This window comes from Gobius niger (assembly GCF_951799975.1).
Source record: "Gobius niger genome assembly, chromosome: 12".
Taxonomy (NCBI): Eukaryota; Metazoa; Chordata; class Actinopteri; order Gobiiformes; family Gobiidae; genus Gobius; species Gobius niger.
The window spans coordinates 7506233-7533734 of record NC_136863.1 but is presented as its reverse complement, the minus strand read 5'-3'; the positions used below and the strand labels follow the sequence as shown (position 1 = coordinate 7533734).

The following is a 27502-nucleotide window of genomic DNA, read 5'->3' as shown; positions in this document are numbered from 1 at the left end:
TAAAACTTTAGCAAGCCGTATTTCGGGAGTTCCGTTTCTATAAAAAATAAAAAGTGTTAAGGAGCTCAGGGGCAGCACTTTTCCTTTCTGTTCATCTGGGCTGCAGTTTAATGCTCTGTGCAGTCAGAGAGGGAGAGAGGGAGAGTCGGATCCAAAGTTCGGATCCAAGGTTTGGGTTCGGACGGGGTAGTGCGTGACCTCTGTCATAAACCCATGCATTTAAAGGGAGGCTATGGAGTTGTTAAAACTGAGTATTTCATCCCCCTATATGTTCCCGCAATGTCCTAATGTGTAGAATCCAGACCTGTTCACCACAACTGCCTCTAAAATCCTGCACTGTCACTCAAAAAGTTGCATGCACAAGCTTAATATAGAATATGCAGTTACATGTAAGACCTGAGGTGGCAGTAGTGAGTATAAAATGACCAACTTGCATCTAGTCGCTTTAAGATTTGTATAGGTCACTAATTCAGGGTTAGCAGGTTTTATACGTGATGAGATCCTATTTTGTTGTTTGCAGAGGACTAAATTTGTTCAATCTGGTCAGAAAATCACTCCCAGGACTGACCTCTATGCAACACTCATATTTACATTATTTACTATGACTTTACATCTAGGAACTATTCACATGCTCACACTAACTTAATCGTGAAGGCAAGTTGAGTAAAGTATCTGCCCGTGGACAAAAATCAACTTTCCCGACCAATGCGTTTATTATGTTGACCTTTTTTCCATTTGTTTAATGGTATAATTTCCTGTATGTTCGCTCTGTGACCTGCCTGTAGCAGCGGCCCTCAGGTTAACCTCATCACGTGAATAATGGATGACTGCCACTACAGCACTTTTCAACCTCCGCTGCATCGACTTACCTCCTGCTCCAACCGATGCAAGGTGAAGATCCCAGTCACTGTCATTCTAGACATTAATGCGGCACAGATTACTTGCAATCACAAATGCTAATTTAATGGAAATCGCTGGGTTATAATGTTCCCTGCAAACTATAAAATATCTATAATGTGTAAAACCTGCCATCCCTTTAGTTTTATGTTCTGAAATGCATCTGATTCCTGATGTTTTGGCTTACAAGCAATGAAAGAGGGAGTGTGTGAATTTAAAATGGATAGTTATTGTTCGAAACTCATTCCTGACTTTTCCCAAAAACATTTTCACTTTCCCGATACTTCACACGGATGAGCTAAAAGGCAAGTTTCACAACTTTCAGAGAGTAACGCTGTCACGCTGCCAACAACAACAACAACAACAACAACAACAACAACAACAACAACAACAACAACAACAACAACAGCAGCAACTATCTAGTTTACAATCACAAACAATTGATCTAAAAGCTATCATTGGATTAACAGCACACAATTATCTTTTACAAATTCCATTCCAGAACTAGATGAAATAAAAATCTTTTAGGGAAGTCCTGGCCCAGAGGGAAATGTGCTGCATGTTTTTTGTGGGAAAACTGGAGCACGCAGAAGAAACTCATTGAACTCGAAACTTTATGAGGTTAGAGTAGGGCTGGGACGATACACTTTTGTCCCGATCCAATAAGATACGTATTACGATACAGCGTATTCGAATGCACAAAGTATTCAATTCATGATTTTCTTTTTTTTTTTTTGCGATATTTGACCCTATGAATTTAATAAGAAAGCGCAAGTTGAGTTTCCAAAATTAATACATTTAATGTGCACTTCAGGTGTCGTAGCATGTTGCAGTTTTTTACTTATTAATTGTCTGTGAGAGTAAATACTACGCTGATAGAAAAGCCAAAGGGAGAGAGGGATATTGTACATCCAATTACACCATGGAGGTTTTTTTCACTCGAACTTGGCTGTAAATACTGTTTAAGTGGTGCTAGCTCACAGTTGGCTTTGCCCGTTAGCCTGTTAGCTTCTTTTTTGTGATTCTATTAGTGTGTATTGGTTGCTCCGGTCTGGTGGCAGTCAAGTTGCAATTGTGGTTTTCTGGTCAGAGACACCCCCCCCAATCATCCCATTAACACTTGTATTACCCCCAGAAGGACTACGAAAAGGATTTATAAAGGTAAACATGTTACTTAGTACTGCTTTAACAATACTATCTTTAACTCAAAAACATTTGTATGTGTTTTTTCCTATAACTGAGTTGAGTATCAAAAGTATTGCAATACATCGTTTCCCATAGCGAGAGCTCTGAAGAACTGCTCCACCGCGCCACGCCTCCCAGATCCGATCAGAGCATGCTGTTGCCGTGTCCTTTGGCAAGGCACTTCACCCACCAAGTGCAAAGGAGGTGGAATCATTGGTGAGGGTCAGAAAGGCGGCTCAACCCCTGGGGAGATGTGGCTACTAGTTATAACCACTATATGAGTGTGACTAATGAGTGAGTAAATCATTGTAAAAAGTGCTTAGGGTATCTTCAAATGCCATATATAAATCTAAGGCATTATTATGAAAACTGTAAGGTTCTGTTCTATATAGCTGTGCATCACTGGCAGCCGCTAGACTATTTCTCATGCAGAATAGCTCAGTCTAGCCTGTTCAAAAGCCTTCGTCTAATGTTTACTCTCACCGTTTATTATCTGTGTATTTCTCTGGCACCGTACAGTTCTAATCAAGCGCTCTTTTGAAGTCGTGCCAGTGTCGAGCTCTCTCAATAAGGACCGAAGTACACAGGTTGTTTGCCGACAGACGCACAGAAGCAGAGCAATAATGAGCTGGCCAACAAAGAAACCAGCCAAAGGGATACGGCTTATAATTCATCAGAAATGTCTCGCCGCTCTCTGTCTGGCGCTGCCTCATCAGTCAATGAGAAATTGATCTAGGAGAGTGCACTGTCAATATGGTGCTGCTGGTGATGGAAGATCATACTGAAATGAGTTTGCGGAATACTTTTGAGTGCTGAGAAGTTATCAGTGGCACGGTAAAATGTTATATTTGTTCAGAATACCATTATGAGCATTTCAAACTGTGGTTATTAAACGTTCTAGTGCTGGTCAAGTGTCAGTGTAGACCTGATTTAGGCCCACTCTTGTCCCGGTTTGGTTTAGATGAGTCCGTATTGAGTTGAAGGTACTCTTGTTTTCTACCCTGGATAATCAATGTTTGGTGCAAAAACGCCTAATATTGAGAGATGCATGGCGGTCTTCTAGACGAGACACATGCTCTGAACGGTGGAGGCCCTAAATATCCCTGTGACCTCCCGACTCAGTATGGCCTTGAGATCAGCTGTCTGCTAGTGTGTCCCAGAGTATGGCCTCAGTATGGTGATGCTTCATTCTCACTCTATGCTTCAGAATTGTATAACTGACTTCTTAAAAATCTTGATTCCTCAATCGGTATCGCAAAACATTCACAGCTGTTTGTTTTTGCCTAGATCGATGTTCATTTGATCAGGATTTATGTGCATGTAGCATTTGTATATTGCCTTTGGAGGCGGCTGAAGCCATCTGCTTCTTTTGAAAGTTCACGCTTCGCTGTTTCTGCTTAAATCCCTCGTCACTCACTGCAAGCTTGATGAGACCGAGCAGCAGGAGCAGTGAGTTGTACATAAGATATCTTTAGTTACTATTACAGTGTCTGAACATTACCTTGTTCTTCTTCAATTGCACCTTTTCCCCTATCTTTTATCTTTTATCTTGAGAAAATTGAATTAAAAGCTGCATTTAACATGAGAAAAAATGCACACACACACTGAATCACAATATGACATTGACGATATAGATTTGTTTTTCATTTTCATTGTCAAATCATCCAGCCCTAGCAAGTTTGTGCATGAAAGGTGCTCTATGAATAAAGTTGAGTTGACTTTAACAAACTGTGTGGAGTTTGCATGTTTCAAAACAAACACAGCAGGCTTCATCCTCCAGCTCTGGTTGACCCAAACCTTGCTCAAGATCCAGAGATGGGTCCACAGGAGCTGCAGCCTAAATCTTAGACCTACGCAGTCCTGTCTAGGGCTGGGATACGCTACATTTTTTTTCCTGATACCAGTACTTTAAAGGAACAGGCCACCGTTTTGCCATTCTGAGATATGTACTTACCTGAGCTTAGACGAGTTGATATGTACCTGGCTAGTCTTTGTGCCCATGGAAGAGCTTGGTGACATCTAACTTCACTCCGTTTGGAGCTATAGGAATATACTGGTAGAGGCCAAATGCTAACAACATCGTTGATCGTTTTGCGTGACTGAGGGCACACACAAAGATCAGACAGGTACTCATCAACTCGTCTAAGCTCAGGTAAGAACATATCTCAGTATGGAAAAATGGTGGCCTGTTCCTTTAACAACACTTGGTTTCCGATACGGATACCTGAATAATACTTTTTCCGATTCCTATACTAAAATATTTGTCATTTAGAACCATAAAACAGAACAATAATGTGTGGAAGATGTGCAAATGTACAATATCGGGTTCATCTCCAATGTCAGAAAATGTGTGAGAAAGAAGAAGAAAGAAGATAAGGAAAAAATGGGAGGAAATGGGGAAAATATTAGTGATAAAAATGAGCAAAAATGAGGGGGGAAAAAATAGTAAAATTAGAAAAAAATGGGGCAAAATAAGAAAAAAAAAGGATAATAAAAATAAAAAATATATAGGGAAAAAAATTGGGAAAATGTTTTTATTTTTTCTTTAGCTGAAACAACCAAGGTACTTTCTTTAATGCTGTCCCTGGCCCAACAGCATCAAAATTTGGATCTAAAGGTGTAAGATGTTTTTTTCTTTCATTTTATTCGATACCAGTAGTACCTAAACCTTTAACGGTACCCAGCCCGAGCCCTGGTTTAGAGATAAGTTCTAAACCATCTGATTTAGATCTGATCAAGTCCAACTTCAAGAAATCTTTTAGCGCAGTCTCGTGCCGGCCGAGCCACAATAGCGTAATACCGTAGTATCCTTACAGCAGCCCCTAAAGGCCTGTGCTGTCAGTGTCGGCTCTGATTTATGTTGCAGACACTTGGTTACGCGCGCTCTGGCCCCGGGGACTGTAAAGCCGCTCCGGTGGAGGGCACTGTCTCCCCTCTGGTCCTGCGGCGGCCTTGTAAAGCTGTGATGAATGGCTGTGTGCGAGGCAGCAGTACATGTAAATACGGAGCTCAGGTGTGCTGCAATCGAAGCGTACGAGGACTATTAATAAGATGTGAAACAAAGGTGGGAATCAATGCTAGCTTGTAGAAAAGATATCAAGCTACATTAAAGATATAGACGTTGGCAAAAAGAATAATCCCAATTTAATGATGGGCCACACAGGAAGGTGGTTGTCAGAACTATCAACAGCTCTCGTAATAAACAACAGCAAGCAACTTAGCAATAAAATCTGGGAACCTTCATTAGTTCTAGGGGACAGCTGGTTGGGTCACAAAAAAGACATTTCTTAGCTTTAATCGGACCTTTGACAATAATTGAGATAGAATTTTGATTGCACAGCCGTAGTATAAACTCAAAGCAGTACTTAATAACTTGTTTACCATAATAAATCCTTTCCGTAGTCCCTCTGTGGGTAATACAAGTGTTAATGGGATGATTGGGGGGGTCTTTCATCTCCACCTGGTGTCTCTGGCCAGAAAACAACATATGCAACCCAATACACACTAATGGAATCACAAAGAAGAAGCTAACAGGCTAACAGGTAAAGCTAATTGAGGTCTAGCACCACTTAAACAGTATTTACTGCCAGGTTTGAGTGAAAAAAATGATCTCCATTGTGTAATTGGATGTACAATATCCCTCTCTCCCTCGGTCTTTTCTGTCAGCGCAGTATTTACTCTCACGGATAATTAATGAGTAAAAAAAATGCAACATGCTATGACACCTGCAGTGGCACTTATGGCCTCGAGGGGCATGAGTTACTTAGTACAGCTTTAAGCAAAGTGTTCAGTGCTTACATCGCTGGTTCATATACAGACACTTTGTCGTCAAGCATTCATTTGGGTGGATTTAAGAGAGGTTTATAGCTCTGTCTCACACAAAAAGTAAGTTTTTGAAGGTTTTTAATTTTATCGAGTGGAATTATTACACTTGCAATAATTTATCAAGAAGCCAGATGAATTGGCACACATTTCAATTGGTCTGACATTTCATTTCAGACCATATTTTGATGGCCACAGTTTGGGCACCCCAACTCTAGGACCTATACTATAGGATCCACAGTGCCATGTATGCTATATTGGAACAAGATTATAATGCCTTTTGAGGTATCTTGTCTTTATTACGGATCCTCATTAGATATTACCGCAGCAATAACTATTCTTCCTGGGGTCCACATAAAACAACAACACAAACATGTACAATAACACACTAGTCCATATGTAAACAGAGCAGGTTAAGATGACCGTTACATCATTGAAATTTCAATTGTGCAGTGCCTTAAATACAAACAAGTATACTTTAAACTTTAATGTTGTTTTGTTTACACTGATTATACTATGAGAAATGAAAAGTTCATCATTTTGAGTTGGGGGTAGACGCTCATAAGCTTTTGCTTCAGCCTACTCCTTTTGAGCAAAATGTATGCTCAAATAAATAAATAAATAAATAGAATAATATCCTTCATAAGTATGGCCTTTTTTGGAAACTTCTTTTTAAATGTCTCCACACATCCACACAAAACTGTCACTGGATTTGTGTACCTCATAATTCAACCAATTTCATCCAGGGACAATTCAAGGACATTATGTAAAGTGCCATATATGCTACGTTTGGAAAAAGTTTAGAATATTCCACAAAACTCTCTCTGCATTATCATTCTTCATCGTGTCCACTACATGTGAACTCAATCGCATAGAATGTTACTGCATAAATCCTGGGAAAATGCAGGAGAGTTGCTTGTGTATTTGGGGAAAGCAAAGATATTTCAATTAACATGTTTCTCCGTTGAAGTTATTTCCTCTGATCTCGTTGGTATTCCCAGCTCGGCGCTAATAGGCGGTTGGCAGGTGTTACTTACTTTGACTCCACTCCCACTCTCCATATGTGCACACACACACGCCAAATTTATGACACGCTAAAACTGTCTTGATTAAGATTTTGGCAGTCACCCGTCTGTAAACCCAGGCTTTGATTGGATTTAAGCTGCGCTATCAAACACATCGGCTTCTGTCGAATCACCTGACATTTCAAAAAGCGGGAGAGTTTAGGTCTTGACCACAACTAGCAAAATTAACTTTACTTTTTAAAACACAAATTTAGGTCAGATCTTCTCATTTTCTGTCATTTTAACTTGTCAAGATGTCACTTCTTGCTGTGTGGGTTGAGAACCAGAGGGCAGGGAGAGAGTTCAGCTTCACCTGACAGCCTGGTGGTGGATGAGCCTGTCCTTTCAGTCAGCTGGACCAGGCCCTGAGACTCCACAATCTGAGTAAATGTCCTCCTGAATGAACGGAAAGAGGAAGGGGAGCTATGATCTGGTCGCTCTGTTGAAGGTCTCTGGGTCTTCTCAGTTTGTGGAGGAGGTAAAGGCGCCGATTAGTTAGTGGATTTGTGAATCAGGATAGATTTTCTGTGATGTATCATTAAGCTCTTGAGCAGAGGTAGGCAAGTTTGCTTGGAGGAGGGACGATTTTCTTAATCGTCAAAGGACCGAGGGCCATAGGAACAGGCCACCGTTTTTCCATACTGAGATATGTTCTTATCTGAGCTTAGACAAGTTGATACTACCTGTCTGGTCTTTATGTGTGCCCGTGGAAGAGCTTAGCAATATACTGGGAGAGGCTAAATGCTAACAACATCTTTGGACAGGTACATATCAACTCGTCAACTCAAAGAACATATGAAAACGGTGGCATGTTCCTTTAACCAAGCGTATTATCTCCAGTTCGTCTTTACCCAAATCTAAAACCTTCCCGAGTTTACAGCATACACTGTATATATAAATGGACAGCTTCTCCTCACTCCGCCCCGTTTACCATAATGACCACACTCGAAGGGGAAATCATGGCGGATTCAAAGACTCCCCCTCCCCAGCTCTGACGAAGCCTTTCCCTGAAAAGGGCATAAGGGCGGGATCTTCACTGTAGACTCCGCCCTTGCGTGACGTGTAGCTCGCGCAGCTCCAATGCTAACAGTCCGACCCTCATTAAGCACGAGATTTCTAAAATTCTTCTGCCTGGTTTCTTTAATTGTGACTAACCCAGCGTTATCTCAGGAGGAATATCTATTTGTTCTTAATGTGTCTAAAGTCCAATGCTTTTCAATGGGAGACTAGCGGCAATATGGAGGTACTACAGCAATGGCGGAGCAATAGCGGCCTCTAGTGTCGTGGGCATAAAGCAGAGCAGTCAGCGGGCACTGGTTTACAGACTATAGGGCAAAGTAATGCCTCATTTGAAAGATAAGACCTACTTTTTTGTTGTTTTCGCCACATTTTCGTCACGTTATTGTCGCTCTTTTGCTGCCTCTTTGTCACATATTTGTTTTCATCTTCGTTTCGTTGCTATGTTGGCACTTTTTTTCAGCTTTTAGATTTGCGTAAAGCCAAACTGGAGAAAATGTGTTCGGTTCAGGTCTGGGTGAAGAGATTTACAGGCCTTCGATCTCTGATTGGTGTTAAGTTATTTCTCAAACTCATCTTGAGGACCAGGGCTTCTATGCTGTAGGGCCGGATTTGGCCCGTGGCCCTGACATTGTCTACCCCTGCTCTAGAGTCATGCGAATGGCCTGTTGCATGATCTCAGAGATTTGTTTTTTTTCAGTCTTCAGTCTTTGCTCATTAATTGACCAGATGGCAGAAGTTGCATAATAGATTTTCAGTTTTTGAGAAAGCCACTCAAGTGCCGAAACTGATATCAATACTCAAAAAAGACTCTAAAGAAACAGTCACTTCAAAAGGATCAACGTCTATTTATTTATTTAGCACAACTGACCATGTTTATTACTACTCGTTTTTCTGGATATGTTACAACCCAGCTCTGTGAGGGTGCGTTCAGCCTTCTCATCTCTCCTTCACCTGTCCTATGTACCTCTGTGTGTCCAATGATCCACCTCTCCATTGTCAGAAACCTGTGTAATCCTTCTCATTGTGGCTGCAGCATGTTTTGATTCGGCTGGTGTTTGGTATCTCTGGCTCGGGGCCCCTCTGTGTGTCCTGTGTAAGTGGATTACAGTGTAAATCTGCAGCCTTTACAGCTCTCGGCCCTCCCAGAATTATTGCGTATCATCTCATTACCACGGTGCAGGAGACAGAGGTTCAGGCGGTGAAAAACGGCTGGTCCCTCCTGGCCTCCACAAGCTTCTTACATTTACTCGAAGTTTTTGACAGATACACACAAGGTGCAAGGAGAAGGGGGTCTTATTTATCTACACAAGTCACCCAATGCGCTTCACAGGGGACAGTTATTCATTCACTTCAGTGTCCTTGGGGCCATCACCACCACACACCTCACCCAAGGTAGTGTTCCCTCAACATCCAGCTTCTGAGATCTGACAAAATGGGCATTCACAAGGCGGTATGGCTGAATTAGTCATGAGAGAGAGTCTGTTACAGCAAGGATGAACCTGATGTGGGTTACACAGACATCAAAAGTTTGGAAATGCTTTTTGTGTGTGTTGTTTTTTTCTTACATTTCAAGACTATTTACATTACAGATTCGCACTGAAGGCCTTTATGAATGAAACCATAATATATTTTTAACCAAAAATGTGGAATAAACTTCACACTGTTAAAACATAACAGTGTGAAGTTTATTCCACAGCTCACTGAGAAAATGCCAAGAAGCTCACTGAGAATATGCCAAGATTAAAGGATGGCAATATTGAAAATATAAAACATGTTTTGAGTTGTTTTTTAAGGTAAGATAAGATAAGCCTTTTCTTGATCTCACATTGGAGAAATTGACTTGTTACATTCAGCTCTTAGTAACACTCAGGGTGCGCAAATGGGCAGGAAATGGGAGAAAAAAACAATTAAATATTAAGTAGTGATATCTTGTATACAATGACTACCAAGGACTTTGTGGGGACAAAAAGTGTAAACAGTAAATAATAAGTCAACAGACATAACAAAAAAAATGTAAGTCAGTGTTAGCAGTGCAGGTTTACATCATAGTGCAAGTGATGTAAATACAGGGATTATTGTGTGTATTCTGTAAAGGGGTTATTGCACATGTTACTTTACAGTCTTGTTGTACAGTCTAACAGCAGTGGGGATGAAGGACCTGCTCCTTCTTGCACTGAGGGTGTCTCAGTCTTCCACTGAAAGAGCTGCTCAGCTCCTCTACAGTCCCGTGCAGTGGGTGGGAGGTGTTGTCCATGATGGAGGTGAGCTTGGCTAACACCCTCCTGTCCCTCACCTCCTCCACAGAGTCCAGAGTTTCACCCTTTTTTGTTTCCTACATAGCCCCATATGTTCACTTATAGTTTAATGTCTAAAGTTCATGCAAATAAGGGTTTCCAAACTTTTGACTGGTTCTGTATGCATGCATGGACTCCTACTATAGACCATGTTTCTATGCCCTTGATGAAGCTTGAATGAATGTAGATCATGCAAATTAAATCAAACATTATGAAGGTGCTGAATAGCGAGTGAAAGCTGGAAAATAGAATATAGACTCTGTTTTGCACATGACTTTGATCAACCCATGCAAGATGAAATGTTTTGATTATCTACTTACCTAATTTCAATATTTACTGGTGTTTTAAGTACGTTTTTTTATCACACACATGCATTTTGGATCACGTTTGATTTCACTCGATGCCAATAGCAGCGTCTACTTTGACGCCTACCGAGAGTCACCACTAGATGGAGACACAGCCACACTTTTCCAGTTTCCAGCGGACTTCACAAGAGGAAACAATGTTGTTGAAACCCTCATCACTGACGGTGAAACACTTTATATAAAACAAATTATTTGTCAGATATTTTTCTATATTGCATCTTAAAGATTATGCAAGAATAAAGCCCTTCTATTTTAAGGTAAAGCAAGTCCATTACTGCACTGACACTCTAATCCCCTTTTCTACATACTGAATTAAGTAAACTAAATTAATTCTTCCTCCTATACTGTCATCATTTCTTTTACTTCTGTATAATAGTGCCTAATTTCACACCTCAGTTCGTGCTGTCACAATGTTTACTATATCGACTTATTGTTCAATAACTGGCTGATGAACATGACATTTTTGAGTTCTATATTTATCATCTGTACATTTATTAACATTAACATTTTTCTAACGTGATACTTTATTTTTCACCCGACATAAGCTGTGTTTCATCGTATTTCATGTTTATTGTGGGATATTTTAACATTAAGTCCATTTCGAACTGAGGTTTAATGTGATTTTTAAGCATTAGAGTTACTTTCTGTGGCATCAAAAGGTCTACAAGAATATATTTTTATCGCAACATTTTCCAGCAAGCTCCAAACCCTTGAAATCAAACAAACTTTGATTCAGTTCTTGTTCTATGTTTCGGTTTGAGCTGAAACACTCGTGTCTGAATCCCTACAAAAGCATAATCGTCTCCCTCTGCCCTCCCTCTGAAGTGACTGGCCCGTATAAATCACCCCTTATCTGGGCAGTGGCCGTGTTAGGAATGTCCCCTATTGGCTGTGTGTGACGGGGCCCTCCGTGCTCAGCGGCGCCTCTCGCTGGTCTCGAGTCAGATCTGCCGATACAGTCTGTGCCCCTGCGTGCTCCGGGCCGGGGCTCATTGGCACCGCAGGCAATTAAGTTCAGCCATGCAAGTCCGTTCAATTATGCAACAGTGATGAGGCTTGAAATATCAAACAGCAAGACGTACACGGACTCAGGGCTGAGTGAGGGTCTCCGCTTTTTCGGGGCCGAAGTGAAAAGGCACTAACTTTAAAGGTCGGCTTTCTTCATGGGTTTGAAGACAGTTTGGCACTGGTTAACTTGAAATAATACTGGGAATTGAATAGGTCAGCGTAGCTCTATCTTCACACTAAATACGTGGACTATGTTTGCTCTAATGGGATGTACTTTGAATATAGCTTAGAGAGATGAGGGGATATCTGCTGCGAGCTGGAGATTATTTATAATAGAGGCAATTTGAGCCCTGAAATGATCGGTCATGTTCTCACAGTGGAGAAATTCACAGCAGCTTTAAAAACATGAGGTGAGGTGCAGATGGTTTGAAATATCAAAATGAGTGCAAAGAAACACACATTTATTTACATATGAAGCTGCCCTGATGTTAGAAAACAGAGGAGGTGATGAGGGTTAAACTTTTGAGAATTTAAACTTGCATTTATTTGTTTTCATTCCTATTTTCATGTATAAAACAGGGCTTTATCACCGGCTAACATGAAAACTCAAAGCAAACAAAACAAACATATCCATAATGCACGGATAGACACAGGAAATGCCATTTTCTGGAATAAAGTATGTATGAGAAAGGGCCTATACCAGTATTAAATAACGTAATATCAAAAGCAGGAACGTAAAAAATCTTTAGAGATGAAGTTTTGATCCAGAGACACCATTTTTGTGATATTTATATTGTCCCTTGTGGGATTTTTGTTTTCACAGCCTGTCAAGTCAACACCATCACATTCAACATTTAACACAGAAGGGGTGCACAGAAGTAAACAAAGATAACATTAAACAAGGTCTGACAAATAAATTAGTGAGGTAGCTTGTTGACGATGGCGATAGCTGATGAGACAAAGCTATTGTATAATATAGTTTCACTTCCTGGTTGGACGCTGCCAGGAAGTGCCATAGGTAGAGGCAAACCATTTTAAACTGTTGTCGTGCCAACCATGTAATGTCAAAGGGAAATGAGTCAAACGGCTGAGGAACTTGGTAAAGGGTTTCAACTTATGTAGCGCTTTTTCTACCTTCATCAGGCCCAAAGCGATTTGCACCGGGAAACCAGTCACCCATTCACTCTCTCATTCATACATGAGTGTACGCAGACACTGGAGGCAAGGGGTGTGAAGTGTCTTGCCCAAGGACACAACGACAGTGGGCACCTGCAATTTGCTGTTTCACTGAAATAAAATGATAATTATTACTTACAACAGATGATATCCATCTAAATCATATTTTCAAAAGCATTAAAACCTTGTCATACAGGTGCTCGTCTTATAATTAGAATATCATGAGCACTTCTGTAATTCAACTTAAACTGTGAACCTAATATATGATAGACTCATTACGTGCAAAGTGAGATATGTAGCCTTTATTTGTTATCATTTTGATTATTTTGGCTCAGCTTGTAAAAACCCCAAATTAAAAATCTCAGAAAATTAGAATATTTAAAATATTGACTGTAAACCGTAATCATCAAAATATAACAAACAAAGGCTTGACATATGTCACTTTGCATGTAATGAGTCTATATCATATATATATATCACATATAATTAGTTTCACATTTTAAGTTTAATTACAGAAGTAAATGCACATTTTCATGATATTTTAATTATATGATGAACACCTGTATGCACTTTAAAGTAAGTGACTTGGTTGTTTCAGTTAAATGATACAAATTAAAAATAAATGGTCTTTAATGGAATAAATTACATTACATTACACTATTATATACTACGAGCTGGCCGGGTGTCGCCTCGGGGTCCCCCCAGAACAGCTGGAGGAGGTGTGCGTGGATCGGGAAGTCTGTGCATCTGCATCTCTGCTGAGACTGCTGCCTCCAGATAAAGCAGAAGAAAATGGATAGATAAGATAAGATAAGATGGTACTTTATTGATCTCACAGATGGAGAAATTGCATTCGATGAGAGAGCATCCGGCAGCAGCACCCATTCAGTGCGCACCACTCTTTTTCCACTCTTTTTTTTCTTTGGTGAAAGATCGTTGTGTCGCGGCCGCCATCTTCACTGTTTTGGTCACAGGAGGAGCACTGGTTGATGGGAAATCCGTAGACGATGATCATCTGAAACGGTGCACCGCCTCCTGGGCTTGTCCCCGTCTCAGAGCGTGGTGTCCTGCACTGGTCAGCTCCACCTCGTCCTTCCTCTTCCTCCTGCACAGCTCCCTCCACAGTCTATCACCATCTCCTCGTTGGTCCCTTTTGTTGTTTCCTGTTCCTGTGTGGGGGCTCTTGGTGCCTCTTCACTGTTCAGTGTCTCAGAATAAGATGTTTGTAGATCTCAAATGGGTTTAGCTGATAAGCTAGCAGTTTGTTTACCTTCAAAAAGCTGCTTTCTTCTGGACCATTTTGGACTCTCAAAGTAAACAAATCCACCAAACCTCCACAAAAACACGGTAAAGACGTACAAAAGTATCCAGAAAAACAATGTGGTTTGCTGAAAAAGGCAAACAATTCACTGAAAAAGGCCAACAATTCAGCTGCACCAGGAGAGAGGGAGGTCACTTCCTGTTTTCACGTCGCCATGGATCGTGATATGTATCGGATCGTGATATGTATCGGATCGTGATATGTATCGGATCGTGACAAGTGGATCGTCCCAGCCCTACTCCATGGATACAGATGGATACATTACATTATTGTTCTGTTTTCTGGTACTAGATGACCAATATTTTACTATAGATAGTGAAAAAAGGATTGCTTTTATACCTCTCCTCATGGGTAAAGGACCTCCCACCGGTAAGTACCATGAGCTTGATGGGTAAATTCCAAATATAAAAGTTTATCTGGCAAGTTTTTTACATTTTTACCTAAAACAAGTAGTTTAGTTCCACAAATGATAAGTGTTCAAATTAAATCAATAATGACAAAGATACAAAAATGTAAAGTTTAAACCAGTTTCCCCCCTGCCACATGGTTCAGCCTGAGATTTTAAAATGGCCGACCAAGACCACGACTTCCCTTTGTTCCTTATTGGCAAAGGAAAGCTTGTATATTGAGTAAATACACAAGTTTTAAACGGACAATGTGAAGTGTAATCAGTAACTTAAACAAATGAATGAATCCGGTGGGTTATTGTTAGCTGTCGAATGTTGCACATGAAACAAACAAAGAAAAATTACCAAAAGAAATAATGGGACAAACCCACTTTGTCACACAGGTATCGGTATCATAAACCAAGTATACTGTAGTGTAAAAAAATACCGGTACACCAGCCCTACAATGGAGTAAGTAGTGACGAGCTGGTGAGTAATAATAACAATAACACACACATAATAAAATAAATTCTGGTATTTTCTTCTGTTCATTTACTGCTTGAGGCTTTGTAGCTGTAGAGTGGATAAGTACTTGGGTGTCCTCTCTGCCCAAGGCTCATAGTTTCAGTGCGAGGCTACAAAGAACAAAAGCAATGAGGGCAGCTGTCTTTGGGCTCATCACATAAAAGCAAAGTAAACATGTGGCTGTTAATGTGCGGATCCCATAAGGTGCAGTCTGACTGAACGGCACAGAAAACTCTCGGAGGCAAACCAGTCAGGCTTTAATGGGGAAATAAATGGACTTTTCTGCTTCGCTGTCTGTTGTGTTGCTACGTGTGTGTGTGTGTGTGTGTGTGTGTTAGTGTGTGTTAGTGTGTCTATCTTATACAATGAGGCCTCGGAGGACTTCTTCTAACTCAAAGCGCTGCTGACGGAGCCCGAGGTAGAGGCAAAACAGACGCGTCCCTGTGAAGATGGCCTTTTTTGGCACCGGATCAGAGTGAGAGGAGTTGAAATGGACAGAAGAGAGAAGGGAAAAGGAGAGGGGACAGAGATGGGAGGAGGAGAGATGGCGACTAGGGCGAGAGCGAAGGAGAGAATGATGGTCACACAGAGTCCACTGAATCGATCTAACTTGACATTTCTTCACTTGGATACCCGACATTTCAAGAATCATCCAGTTCTCTTCTTCAAAGGGCCAAAGAGTGGTTGTTTGTGAGGATCGTGACAGACTGAAGTGCACATGTGTTGTCGGCGTTGCACAGTCACCAGGCAGGCCGTGCCAATTTCTGGTTAACATTGATAAAAAGGTCAGTTTTACCCTGGTGAGTGAATGAGATTAAGCTTTGTTCTCGAAACGTCGGGCATCTGAGTGAAGAAATGTCCAGCTGAATAGATTTAGTGGACTTTCTCTGTGTATGTATTTCCTGGAGGATTGAGATTAATCTTTAGGAATGACACCTGCTGAGAGGCCGACCGATATGGATTTTTCTAAGGCCAATGCTGATGGAGATGTTTTGGGATATTAATTGGCCGATATTTTTGACTGATATTTTTGGCCGATTTTTCTATAATCCTTTAAAAAAAAAAAAGAAAAAAACTTGGCTGTTCCAGCAGTGGCCGATTTCATTTTAGAACTTTTATTTGTTACTAAAAAATACAATAGTGGTTGTACGGAGGTTTAGTGAAACTTGTTTAACAAACTTGAAGCTAGCCAGTTTTTATTGCAATGTTTCTCATAAGTTTTTCTCACCAGGCCAAGGGACTTGTGGGAGGGCTCATTTAAAGCCCTGACTTTGCTCTTTCTAATGAAAAAAACGGGATGGTCCTAGAAATATAGTTTTTTTTTTATGGCGCTGGATTGGCCGATAGCTGATATTGTAAACTCTCCAAATATCAGCCCGATATTTATCGGCCGGCGTCTAGCTGAGATGGACACTAAATGTTACTTTACATTCTATTTTTTTCTACATTTTTTATCCTTCCCTACATATCCTTTTATATATTACTCCATAGTAGGTAGGTTTATGTTCACAGGTACTACTTATATACCACACACTACAGCACGCATTTTATAATTTACACTCTAATATATTTTGCGCTTTTGTAAATTCTCTCTTAATGGGACTAGACGGAGTTTAAAAATGTTAAAATGAAGTATTTTACTCCCCCTATATGTTCCAGCAATGTCCTAATCGAGAATGAGCCCAGACCTGTTCACCACAGCTGTCTCTAAAATCCATAGAAACTGCAGTTTTCAAATGAGGCGTTACACAGGCCAAGCTCTCCAGTCGAGAAGCTTTAAGACTTGGGTAAAGCCGAACTGGAGAAAAATGATCTGAGGTGAAACACCCTGACTGGACCAATACCAGTGTTTAAAGCTAAACAAATGTGCTTCTTTTGGTTTCTGTTTCTGTGAAATTCACCCCAGAGCCTAAGTTTCCGTTTCCTGGACCTGGCTGATGTGCACCCAAGGAGGCACTATGGGCAGAGCCAGGAATGGACTGAAAGCATAACACACCGACCTTTAGCTGCCATGGTAGAGACACTCCATCCACATACTGAGCCGCCCAAGAGACTCTTGCTAACATATAGTTTGTAAGTTAGTATAGTTAGTGCATAATTACAAAGCATTTGAATCCATTTTATGAGGTTTCTGTGAAAGTCACCCTGAAACGTGCCTCTAAATGCTTCCTTGTTAAGAACCAGGATGCTACAAATACAAATATGTTATGAGTTAGGACCAAAACTCTACCTCTTTCATAAAATCAGGTATAGGGCCTTTAATAGTCATCTCCTCAACACTAAAACGAGCATGGGTTGCCAGCTCAATTATAGCGTGATAGTTCAAGTATATAGTAAGTGGTGTATGGGAAATATGTGAAATTGAAGGGGTCTAATGAAGTAGCAGTGTGGCGCAGAGAGAGGGAGAGCGTATGGAAAAAGGTGTCTATGAGAGAGAGGAGGGGAGCTGGCGTCTGGGTGGTGCGTGAGAGCGAACAGGCCCAGTAATGAAGCGAGCGCTGTGAAGTAACCTGCAGCACAGACAGCTGGGGGTCTCCTCTGAGGACTGCTCCACTTGGCTTTGTTCATTTTGTTCAGAGAGAGCGGATCCTCCTCGGCACGTTTGGAGCTTACGGTCAAAAAAGAAAAAAATCACACGGAATCTCAGGTTTTAGTCAAGAGTTTGGAGCATTACATGAAGGCCGTTGATTTCATGAATGTGCAGTCGCCACGAAACAGATGAAGCTGCTGTCTTAAAGGGATGTGTTGTTTTGTTTGTAACCTCCTTTGCACTTGCTTTTAACTCCGGCATTAAAAAAATATATATATAGATACCGACGGCATATCTGGGATCGCCCATATATGGTCATGTTTGAAAACAGTTAAGGGGAAAACAATGTGGAGAAAAATTAAAACTTTCTCTAATTGTTCAAAAACTACTTTAACAAATGCAGAATTATTGATATAGTTTTCTACCCAATAAGGATACAAAGACATGGAGAGGGGCAAAGTGGTTCAACAGCATAAATACATGAATAACGGAGAATGCTAACCTTATGTTTCATGTTAGCATCGTGCTAATGCTAACGCTAGCTAGGGCTAGCTACGACTGCCGTTTTTTGCTTCTACTGAACAATCTGCTGCAAAAAAATATCCATATGGACCCGATTTAGACTTTACATTATTTATGTGTGATAAATAAGTTCATATTCCACTAGAAAATGGTTAAATTGTTTTCCCCCTCGGCGAAACCACGCCCCCTTCTATGATGCAATGCCGTCTGTATCTATTGCTTGTATTGTTTTTAAATCATAAATAGTACTTTATTACTTTATGTATATTGTTCATTGTGTGTGCAGCACTTTGGGGCATTAAATACATTTGATATTGACCTTGACCTTGAACATCTACTGTATGGAGGATTCACACCAACCAACCCGATGCACTGTCGCTGTTTGAGTGGGCGGGGGGGGTTAGGGCGACTATTTGTCTGCTCAGGTTTTCTCTGTCCTTGTCTCACCTGCTAAGAGCAACATCTTCACTGAAGCGACCTGAACCCCGACTGAGCCTGACAGCTGAACAGTGGGCTTGCACATGTTAGCGTATACGTCTAGTAGTAAAAAATGATAAATGGTCTCAACTTACAGTATATATAGCGCTTTTCTACCTTCATCAGGCCCAAAGCGCTTTACAGCAAGTAACCAGTCACCCATTCACGCTCTCATTCATACACCAGTGTACGCAGACACTGGAGTCAGACGAAATGCCTCAGTCCCCGTGGTGGTTGTCTCTGGAGAGTAAATTGTTTTCTCAGAGAGTCCTGTCGCCTTTTTATTATTATTTTTATTTATTGCATTTATGCTACAAAGAAGTTTGTATATTTTTCCGGCGGCCAGTATATAATGGTGCGCAGCATGTATGGCAAAATGAGTGCGAGGGAGACAAATTTAGAGAGTTGAGTCAGAGCCGGTGCTGGCCCTTCTGGGGCCCTAAGCAAAAATCCACACGGGGGCCCTACAGTATGCATCCCATGGTTATTCGACGAAGAGCGAACCCATTTACGGTCATGCAGGCGCACAGGAGGCGAAGCAAGCACCGGCAGACATACAGCCAAGTGGGGACACGAGCGGAGAAGCACTTGTGCTTTGGAAGTGACGGGGGAAGGCAGTAGGTCTCTCCTGCTCATTCACCTCAGCACACTGCTCCGTTTTGGTGTTATATGTGGCAAAGTAGGCGGAGTATAGGAAAAAACGGCTCTGAATTCAGTAACTCAAAAACACAGTAGTAAAGCTCTCCTTGTAATATCCAGCTGATTTCCTCACTAGCCAGTAACACTCAGCCAATCACAACGCTATAGTGTGGCGAAAGGGAGACGGCGATATGACAAACGGTCCAAACTGGCTCCACCGACCTCCACAGACCGCCATCAGCGACCGGCGATGCTGTCCACAATAAACACAAAACCAGCCTGACCACTCCAGAGTCCAGACTGGAGATACTCGCGTTGGTGTGAAAGGGCCTTAAAGGGGCTAGATGCAAGTTAGCCATTTATGCTCACTACTGCCACATCAGGTCATACATGTAACTGCACCTTCTATATTAAGCTTGTGCATGAAGGCAATTCGGACCTGAATTAACACTGTTTTGAGTGACAGTGCAGGGTTTTAGAGGCACATTCTGGGCCCATTCTACACATTAGGACATTGTTGGAACATGTAGGGCAGGGGCGTCCAAAGTGCGGCCCGAGGGCCAAATGCGGCCCTCATACCAATTTTTGGTGGCCCTCAGCCTTCTTGTTTTATTGCCATACATTGCCAGAGATGGTCATTTTACTCCAATTTGAACAATTCCACACAATTAAAACCTCAAAAATGAACATTTGTTGTGGGACTGAGCTGGCATTATGGTTCTAAGTGTGTGGAATGGTTTAAACCTCTCTTAAATACACGCAGTTGAACGTTTGAATGCATTGACCACTGATCTGTGGCCCTCCATGCCTTATGCATGTCTATATACGGCCTTCGGTGAAAAAAGTTTGGACACCCCTGATGTAGGGGGAGGGTTTTAGCATTTTTAAACTCCGTATAGTCCCTTTAATGCCAGATTAAAACTTGGAAATGTTTAGTTTGGGCCCAAGCTGTCACAATCATTCCTGCAATTCCAAATTGTTCAAGCAAATTTACTAACTAATTTAGATTCTTTACTTACTACTTACCTCTTTACTACTTCCATCACTCAATAAACATTTAGGTGAAGACAATGCAATGAGGTCTGTTTTTTACAACACACTCTGAGGTGACAAACAATGTTTTCTTTACAACAACAAAAACTCAGGTCCCCCAGCTTTAAATCCTACCTTGAAATTTGACCAATGTCAGCTTGACTTTGTTTATAGAAAGCACAGTTGCTCTGTGACAATAAGACAATTTAAGTAGTAGTTACAAGTAATGAGTAGTTTCCTTTATGGAATCAGTACAACAGACTTCTCGCTCGTGCAATGCTGCAATGAAAAGCAGCTCCATTTGCACAACACATCCTTGTAGCCGGTGCATCTTGTCCGTATAATAATTTGTTTCAACATCTTCACTACAGAAGATTAAAATGGTGTCATGTATCTTCGCGTGAGCTGAGGATCGGAATCAATCTCATGCTCCGTCAGAGATATTCTACATAATTACACTACCATTAAACTCCACAGGTCACGAATGTTTGGATAATTTTTCCAATTGCCCACCACCTGCGTCCCGCTGCACAACAGGACCGCGACGCACTGCTGACACGATAAAACTGAAGATAATCTATCAAATGAAAGAAATTGTGTAGAAAGACAATAGACAATTATGTGGAGGTTGGGGGGCTGGGGACTGACGGCACAAGCAGGTCTTTAATCTCCATTTCTTTGTTCTAAAGGTCAATTGGAGGACATTATTGATCGCAGTGACAAATGTATTTGCTTTTGTCTTCATCTTGTGGCAGATCATGGTCTTAGAGTTGTCTTCAGAGTTTGCATGCTTGAAATGGTGTTTGTATAGTCTTTTCTTGGTAACACCATTCACGCAAAGGTTGACTTACTATTCGATATTCGTCTAAGAAACAGAAGGTTTGCAGTTCGAAGCCCAGCCCCTGTTTGCGAAGGCTTTTAACCAACACTGAGCAGGACACTGTTGTTGGTATTGATACTAATAATAATGGCTTACACTTGCATTGTGCTTTTAAAAGTAATGTAATTTTAGTCGAGATTTAGTCAAAAAAATCTTTTCAATTTTAGTCTAGTTTTAGTCGACTAAAATTGCATGTCAATGTAGTCGACTAAATTTAAGAGGAATTTAGTCGACTTTGCATTGATAATATTCATTATGATCATATTGAATCTTGTTCCTCTGCTTCATGGAGCTGTGCCACATGAACAAAGCTCAGAGCTGATCCTTTGGCAGAGAATTTAAATGATCTGAGGCTCTTTCAGACGGTCAATAGAAGTTTGGATGATTTTAGTCTCTCCTTTTCATTTTTATTTAGTCTTATTTTAGTCGACTAAAATATCTGGACATTTTACTCATAGTTTTAGTCTCATGAAAAACTTTTAATTTAGTTTTAGTCCAATTTTTGTTGTCAAAAATATCACTTTGACTAAAATTAAGACTAAATATTTTAGTCGACGAAATTAACACTGATATACGTAATAAACTGAAACTGAACTGAACTGAACAGCCCCTACGACCTCCACCATTCATACACTACATTCATTCTAGCCTCTTGTACATGTTTGTAGTGGCAGGGGAAACCAAAGTACATGCGAACTCCCCTCAGACAGCAGTGTTAATTTCGTCGACTTAGGCTTAATTTTAGTCAAAGCGATATTTTTGAAGACTAAAGAAGTTTTTCATGAGACTAAAACTATGACTAAAATGTCCAGATATTTTAGTCGACGAAAATAAGACCAAATAAAAATGAAAAGGAGAGACTAAAATCATCCAAGCTTCTATTGACAGTTTGAAAGAGCCTCAGATCATGTAAATTCGCCGCCAAAGGAAGAGCTCTGAGCTTTGTTCATGTGGGACAAGCTCCGTGAAGCAGAGGACCTTGATTAAAAAATATAGGACCTTGATTAATATGATTATAATGAATATTATAAATGCCAAGTTCATTAAATTTGTTTTAAATTTAGTCGACTAAATTTACTTCGAATTTTAGTCGACTAAAACTAGACTAAAACTGAAGATTTTTTTTGACTAAATCTTGACTAAAATTGAATTACAATTAAAATATGTTGTCAAAATTTGCACTGTCAGACAGGCCCCGTCCAGGTAAGAATTTATATTGAATTTTTATATACATTTATTTTTATGTACAGCAATGCTCTTCTCAGATGTGCTTTGTAAACAACCTTGACCTTGACCTTGACCTTGACCACACTATCACCGTGTCCTTGGCCGACACATTACCCACCTTGCCTCCAGTGTCTGCGTACACATGGGAGAATGAGTAAGTGGTTGCTTGATGTAAAGCGCTTAGAGTGCTGCTAATGCAGGTGGGAAAGCGCCGTATCAATTGAGATCATTGAGATCATTTATTTCATTTTCACCCAGAGCTTAGCGTGCGCTTGAGCAAAACACTTCTCCCACCTTTACTATGAATGTGAGGTGTGAGAGAGTAAAAACGTCTGATTGATACCATTACATTGCATACAGTAGTACATTAGTTGGAGCAGAGTGATTTTTCCACGTCAGTCCTGTGTATCTTTAACCCTAAGCCTTGTTAGGAGCTTCACATCAAGATCCTCCCCTGAACGCCTTTTCTCTCCATGTTTCTCCCTCCCTCCCTCCTCTCTCTCGGCGCCTCTTAATTGTCACTCTCTCTCTGCTCTCCTTCCCTCTCAGGTCGATATCTGCGTCTGAAGATGTTTCGCGAGGACCACGGCTCCTGGATGACCATGTTCTTCAGCGCCATCCTCTTCCTCTTCATCTTCTCCCACATCTACAACCTGTTTCTGCTCATGAACGGCAGCATGCGGTAAGTTTAAACCCCCCCCAAAAATGCCTGAAATCAATGTCTGAAAGCTCTTTAATCACGTCCTAACCATAATCCAGCCAGACCGACTAAAACAATAACTAACCTGCCTCTGTACCAAGACCAAACCAGGAATCAGACTAAGACTTAGCTCATGATTTACACTAAACTCGATCCCTAAAAGGCTCCTCTGTACCATCAATGCAGCCTAGTGTTCTGCGTACCATAGTTTGGGAACCCCTGATCTCATTTTCTCTTGTTATCCACACCTCTTTCTCTCGTTTTCATTTGTCAGAGGCACTTCCCCTCTGCCAGTGATTGATCTAGACGTCAGGGTTGAGCAGCGACTCGATAGGACCCATATTAATCAGGCCTGATGGTAAATCGCAGGTGCAGCGGCCGAGGGGAGGGCGCTTTGTACAAATTAATCACCGTGAATACCTACATTTGTACCGTTTGTGATATGACGCTAAAGGTGCTCCCTTGACAAGAGGAATCCAGTTGGTTTAGGGTGTCTAGATTAAGGAAAGGAAAGGACTTTATTTGTATAGGGCCTTTCACAGACATGGTCACAAAGCTAAGTTCTGACTATTTCCAGATAAAACCAATAATAAAATATGTCCAAACCAATACTAAACTACGACTTTACCAGACCACTTTTCACTAATTAGACAAAAAGAAACAAGAGCAAGGCTATTAAACAGCCGCATGTGTCTCTAAATCCATTAGTTGCAGATGTAGATCATTTATAGATGTAAAATCACATACATTTATTCTCTATTCTCGAACCTGTTTACTCTAGAGCAGGACATACCTGTCAAGTTTTGGATTTGAAAATACGGGAAATTTTCCGACGCCCGCTGTGAGCCGTCCCACCAGCCCAACTGAGCTCCAAGACGGGTCAAAATACAGTAGTTTCCCGGCCAAAACGGGAGACTTGACAGCTATGCAACCCCGTGACAACTGCCACTCAGGCTTCTGCAGGTGGCAGTTCTTGCGAAGCCAACGGGATAAAGCTAATGCAGGAGGAGGGCAGGAAAGAGAGGCAAAATACAGTAGTTTCCCGGCCAAAACGGGGCACTTCACAGCTATGGAGTCCGATGTCCGTGAGAGTAAATACTACGCTGACAGAAAAGACAAAGGGAGAGAGTGATATTGCACATTGTGCCACAACCATAGATATCATAATAAAGATGAGCGGGTCCCATTCAGCCTCATTCATTGACAAATGGACACTCGGTCTCCTCCTATGCAGCCTGTTCATTAAAAGGGAAAAAAGGCGGGAAGCCCTGCACTCACGGGGTGGGTGGAGCCTCCACAGAGCGCCAGAGCTTGATTGACAGGCTCTGGAGCCAGTCAATGTACTGAAAATGCTTCCAAATTTCGGGCTGATAAGCAAAAACCAGCGTGGTTAAAAATATTTCACCTACACGAGTGTGGTCACGTGGGTCATAGCGATCTTTAGAAAAAGAAAAACTCTTTGGAGCCAGGCTATTAAGCCGTTCTTGGGACATTTGAAGTCCCATTAGAATCAATGCTCCCAAGTGTTTCTTGGAGTCGCCCCTGGCCACCAGGGGGTGGTATTACAGCAATGTCAGGTCCAGGACCATACAGAAGCATGTTCCTTGTCAATTGGCCACAACCCAATTACACAATGGAGATAATTTTGTTCACTCAAACTTGGCTGTAAATACTACTAAAGTGGCGCAGTTAGCTTCTTCCTCATGTTTCTATTAGTGTGTATTTAGCCTCCGACCCAGAGGCCGGGAAGTTGCACGGGTGGTTTTCTGTCCAGAAACACCAGGGAGAGATGAAAGACCCCCCAATGTATTACCCTCAGATGGACTACAAAAATGATTTATTGAGTTAAAAAGTTACTTAGTTCTTCTTTAAAATCTGGTTTAATGATGTTTTAGTTTGCGTACTGTATTTTGATATTTCACAAAAATAATGCAGTGCTACAGAGAATTGCGGAACGGGTCTCCTGAAGCAACTTTGCTCTTGAAGGGCCTGTGCCAAATATCCTTTTCTGAGTTTCTCTCCATGCTTTAACCCTCTTAAAAAACTCTCTTCCCCCGTTTCCGCCAATACTTAACTTTTGTTTTGTCCTGGTGAAGAAAAGGAGAAAGTGCGCGCTCTGCTGGCTTAAAGTATAACTGCGCTTTATCCTGTCATTAAACATAAGAATATAATTTCGACATGTCCATTTAAGTTATGCTAGCATCAAAATGTCAAGGCTAAGGGATATTAAGTAGTCGTAAAAGCCAGAATTGAATTTATAGATATGTTGTTTTTACTATGACCAACAAGCACAAAGCATTTGAAGGCCATTCGCTTCGGGTAATGTTTGTACATTTCTCCCTGCCAAAAAGGATGAATTGTAAAACCGCTCCATCTGTCATTGGGCCCATGCGCTGACACTGCTATCCATCTTTTTACGGGCTTCTCCTCCAAAATAAATAAAATAAAATAGAAGTCAGTGGTTGAATGGAGAGGCTGCCCCGTCCAGACGATGAATGCCTCTTGTTGAGGGAAAAGCTACATTTGTAGTAGCTTTTATAAAGTGTTTTGAGGTTTGTATTTCCTTTTTTTGCTGCAGTGCTTTTGGCCTTGGAACAGCAAAGACAAGCAGGAGCTCTGTTCGCTTGCCATCAGTGGCTTTTGTAACCGCGTTAACATGGCAACGACAGGATGGTAATTAAAGAAATGTCATGTTGTTGGAGCATCATGTCGACTAGTCATAAAATAGCCCTCTATTATTGTCAGTGTGAAACTATGAGACAGATGTAGATACCCAGTGACTCACATTTAGACTGAAGGCCCGTCATTCTCACATTGTTCTCCTACGTAATCTAAAAGTAAGATGTAGTTAATTGATTGTTTTACTCTGAATTAATTTACAGTAAATATTAAGATTGTCTTTTGTAGTATCTGTGGGAAGCATTAAAAAAGCATGCTCAAATATGTAAAAAGTAAACATTAACTTAAGAGTCTGCATACCTTCCCTAACAATGACATGCATCAGATTATTGGCAATTCTAAATAACCGCACTTGAAGCCCTACAAGCAGATGGACTGTCTGGCCCGTTTCTGTTGTATTTTCCATATCAGGAGTCAGCCTTCTTCCAAACTACAGAAAACACTGTGGCATAGCAAGAGGGTCCCCTTTAGAGCTTTTTACCATTTTACAGTGTTGTTCTCTCATGAAAAACAGACCTGGAGCTTTGTTTACAGCCATTTCCGCATCTTTGAGTAGTCTTTGAATCATCCCCAGGGGCTGTTCTTAGCAGTGCAGTGGCAGCTGCCTAAAAAAGCTCCTCCTGAAGTCCTACATATCCAGAAAATGCTTTACTCACCCAGTGGTTTCACAAAGGATAGTTTCTCTCCGTCAATCTGATGGACAGAGTTGTATAAAATCCATAATGAGCTATTATTATCTGTTATGAATTGATATCTCATTAAGCATAAAAGCCTAAACTAAACATGATTTTTTTTTAAAGAATCACGGAACATAAATTTTGCACCAAAATGCGTTCAAACTCGTGGGTTAAAGTCTCAAAGGAAGTTGTACTTCATTGTCCCCGTAGGGAAATTTTTCCTCTGCATTTGACCCATCCTTTGATGCCACTGACTGGGGGCAACCCGTAAGGAGCAATGGGGGAAAGCAGTTTCAGGTGTCCAGATGTGGAGCCAGGCTCATGGTGATGGCTGTACCATCGACAATATTAAGGCTCATATTTCACTATTACAAATGCAAACTGGAGCTTAATATTAGCATTTTCTCAATTTTAACGTATAGTTTAAGAAACAGTGGGCGAAAGCGACAATATTTTGCACTTCGCATCGGACGTCTTTGAAGCTGCTCTACGGGCCCGTCCCATCTGTGTGCTCATACCTCCACACACCACGCCTCTTCTCTCCTTCGCTTATAGTGTTTATCCAAATCCACGCTCTCTCAGCTCTGATGTGAGAACCATCGCGCCACGAAGAAGCTCATTAGTTGCTGTGCGAAATCCAAAGTGGAACCATGTGGCGTTCCTGAGTGATGTGCGCTTTTTGGAAGAGAGCCCCGTGCAGTCAGAGATAGTTTTCCGTGAGAGCTAAACCTTTTCCCGTAAATGATGGAGAATATTCGCTGCATGTCCTCAGCTCTGGATCACTTGCTAAGCTTAATCCTGTCATCGCGAAGTGAAAACACCCAACACAACTTCACTGCAGCCTCTCACGCCGCACAAGGTTTTTTCTTTACTTTTTGTCTCAGCTTCGCAGTGAAGTTTTAGCTGTGTGCATTTTGTAACCAACAAAGTGTAAGGTGGCGACACAGACATGTTTGACATTATGACCAAATACCTGCAAAAACCATAAAAAAGCTCCTTGTTAATTGTTCACTATCTCCAGGAATTTCTCTAGTCATTTCCATCATGTCTCTCTTTGCTAAACAACATGATTATAA

At 41.2% G+C, this 27502-nt stretch overlaps 1 protein-coding gene across 1 annotated transcript in view; it reads left to right on the top strand.

The window, feature by feature from the left end:
* tmem117 (transmembrane protein 117) overlaps positions 1-27502 on the top strand; it is a gene marked incomplete at its 3' end in the record, with an annotated part of 118675 nt that overhangs the window by 17505 nt on the left and 73668 nt on the right. Inside the window, exon 3 of the mRNA XM_079567113.1 lies at positions 22920-23052. Coding sequence (XP_079423239.1) covers positions 22920-23052 — 133 coding nt within the window. The remainder of the gene's footprint in view (positions 1-22919; positions 23053-27502) is intronic.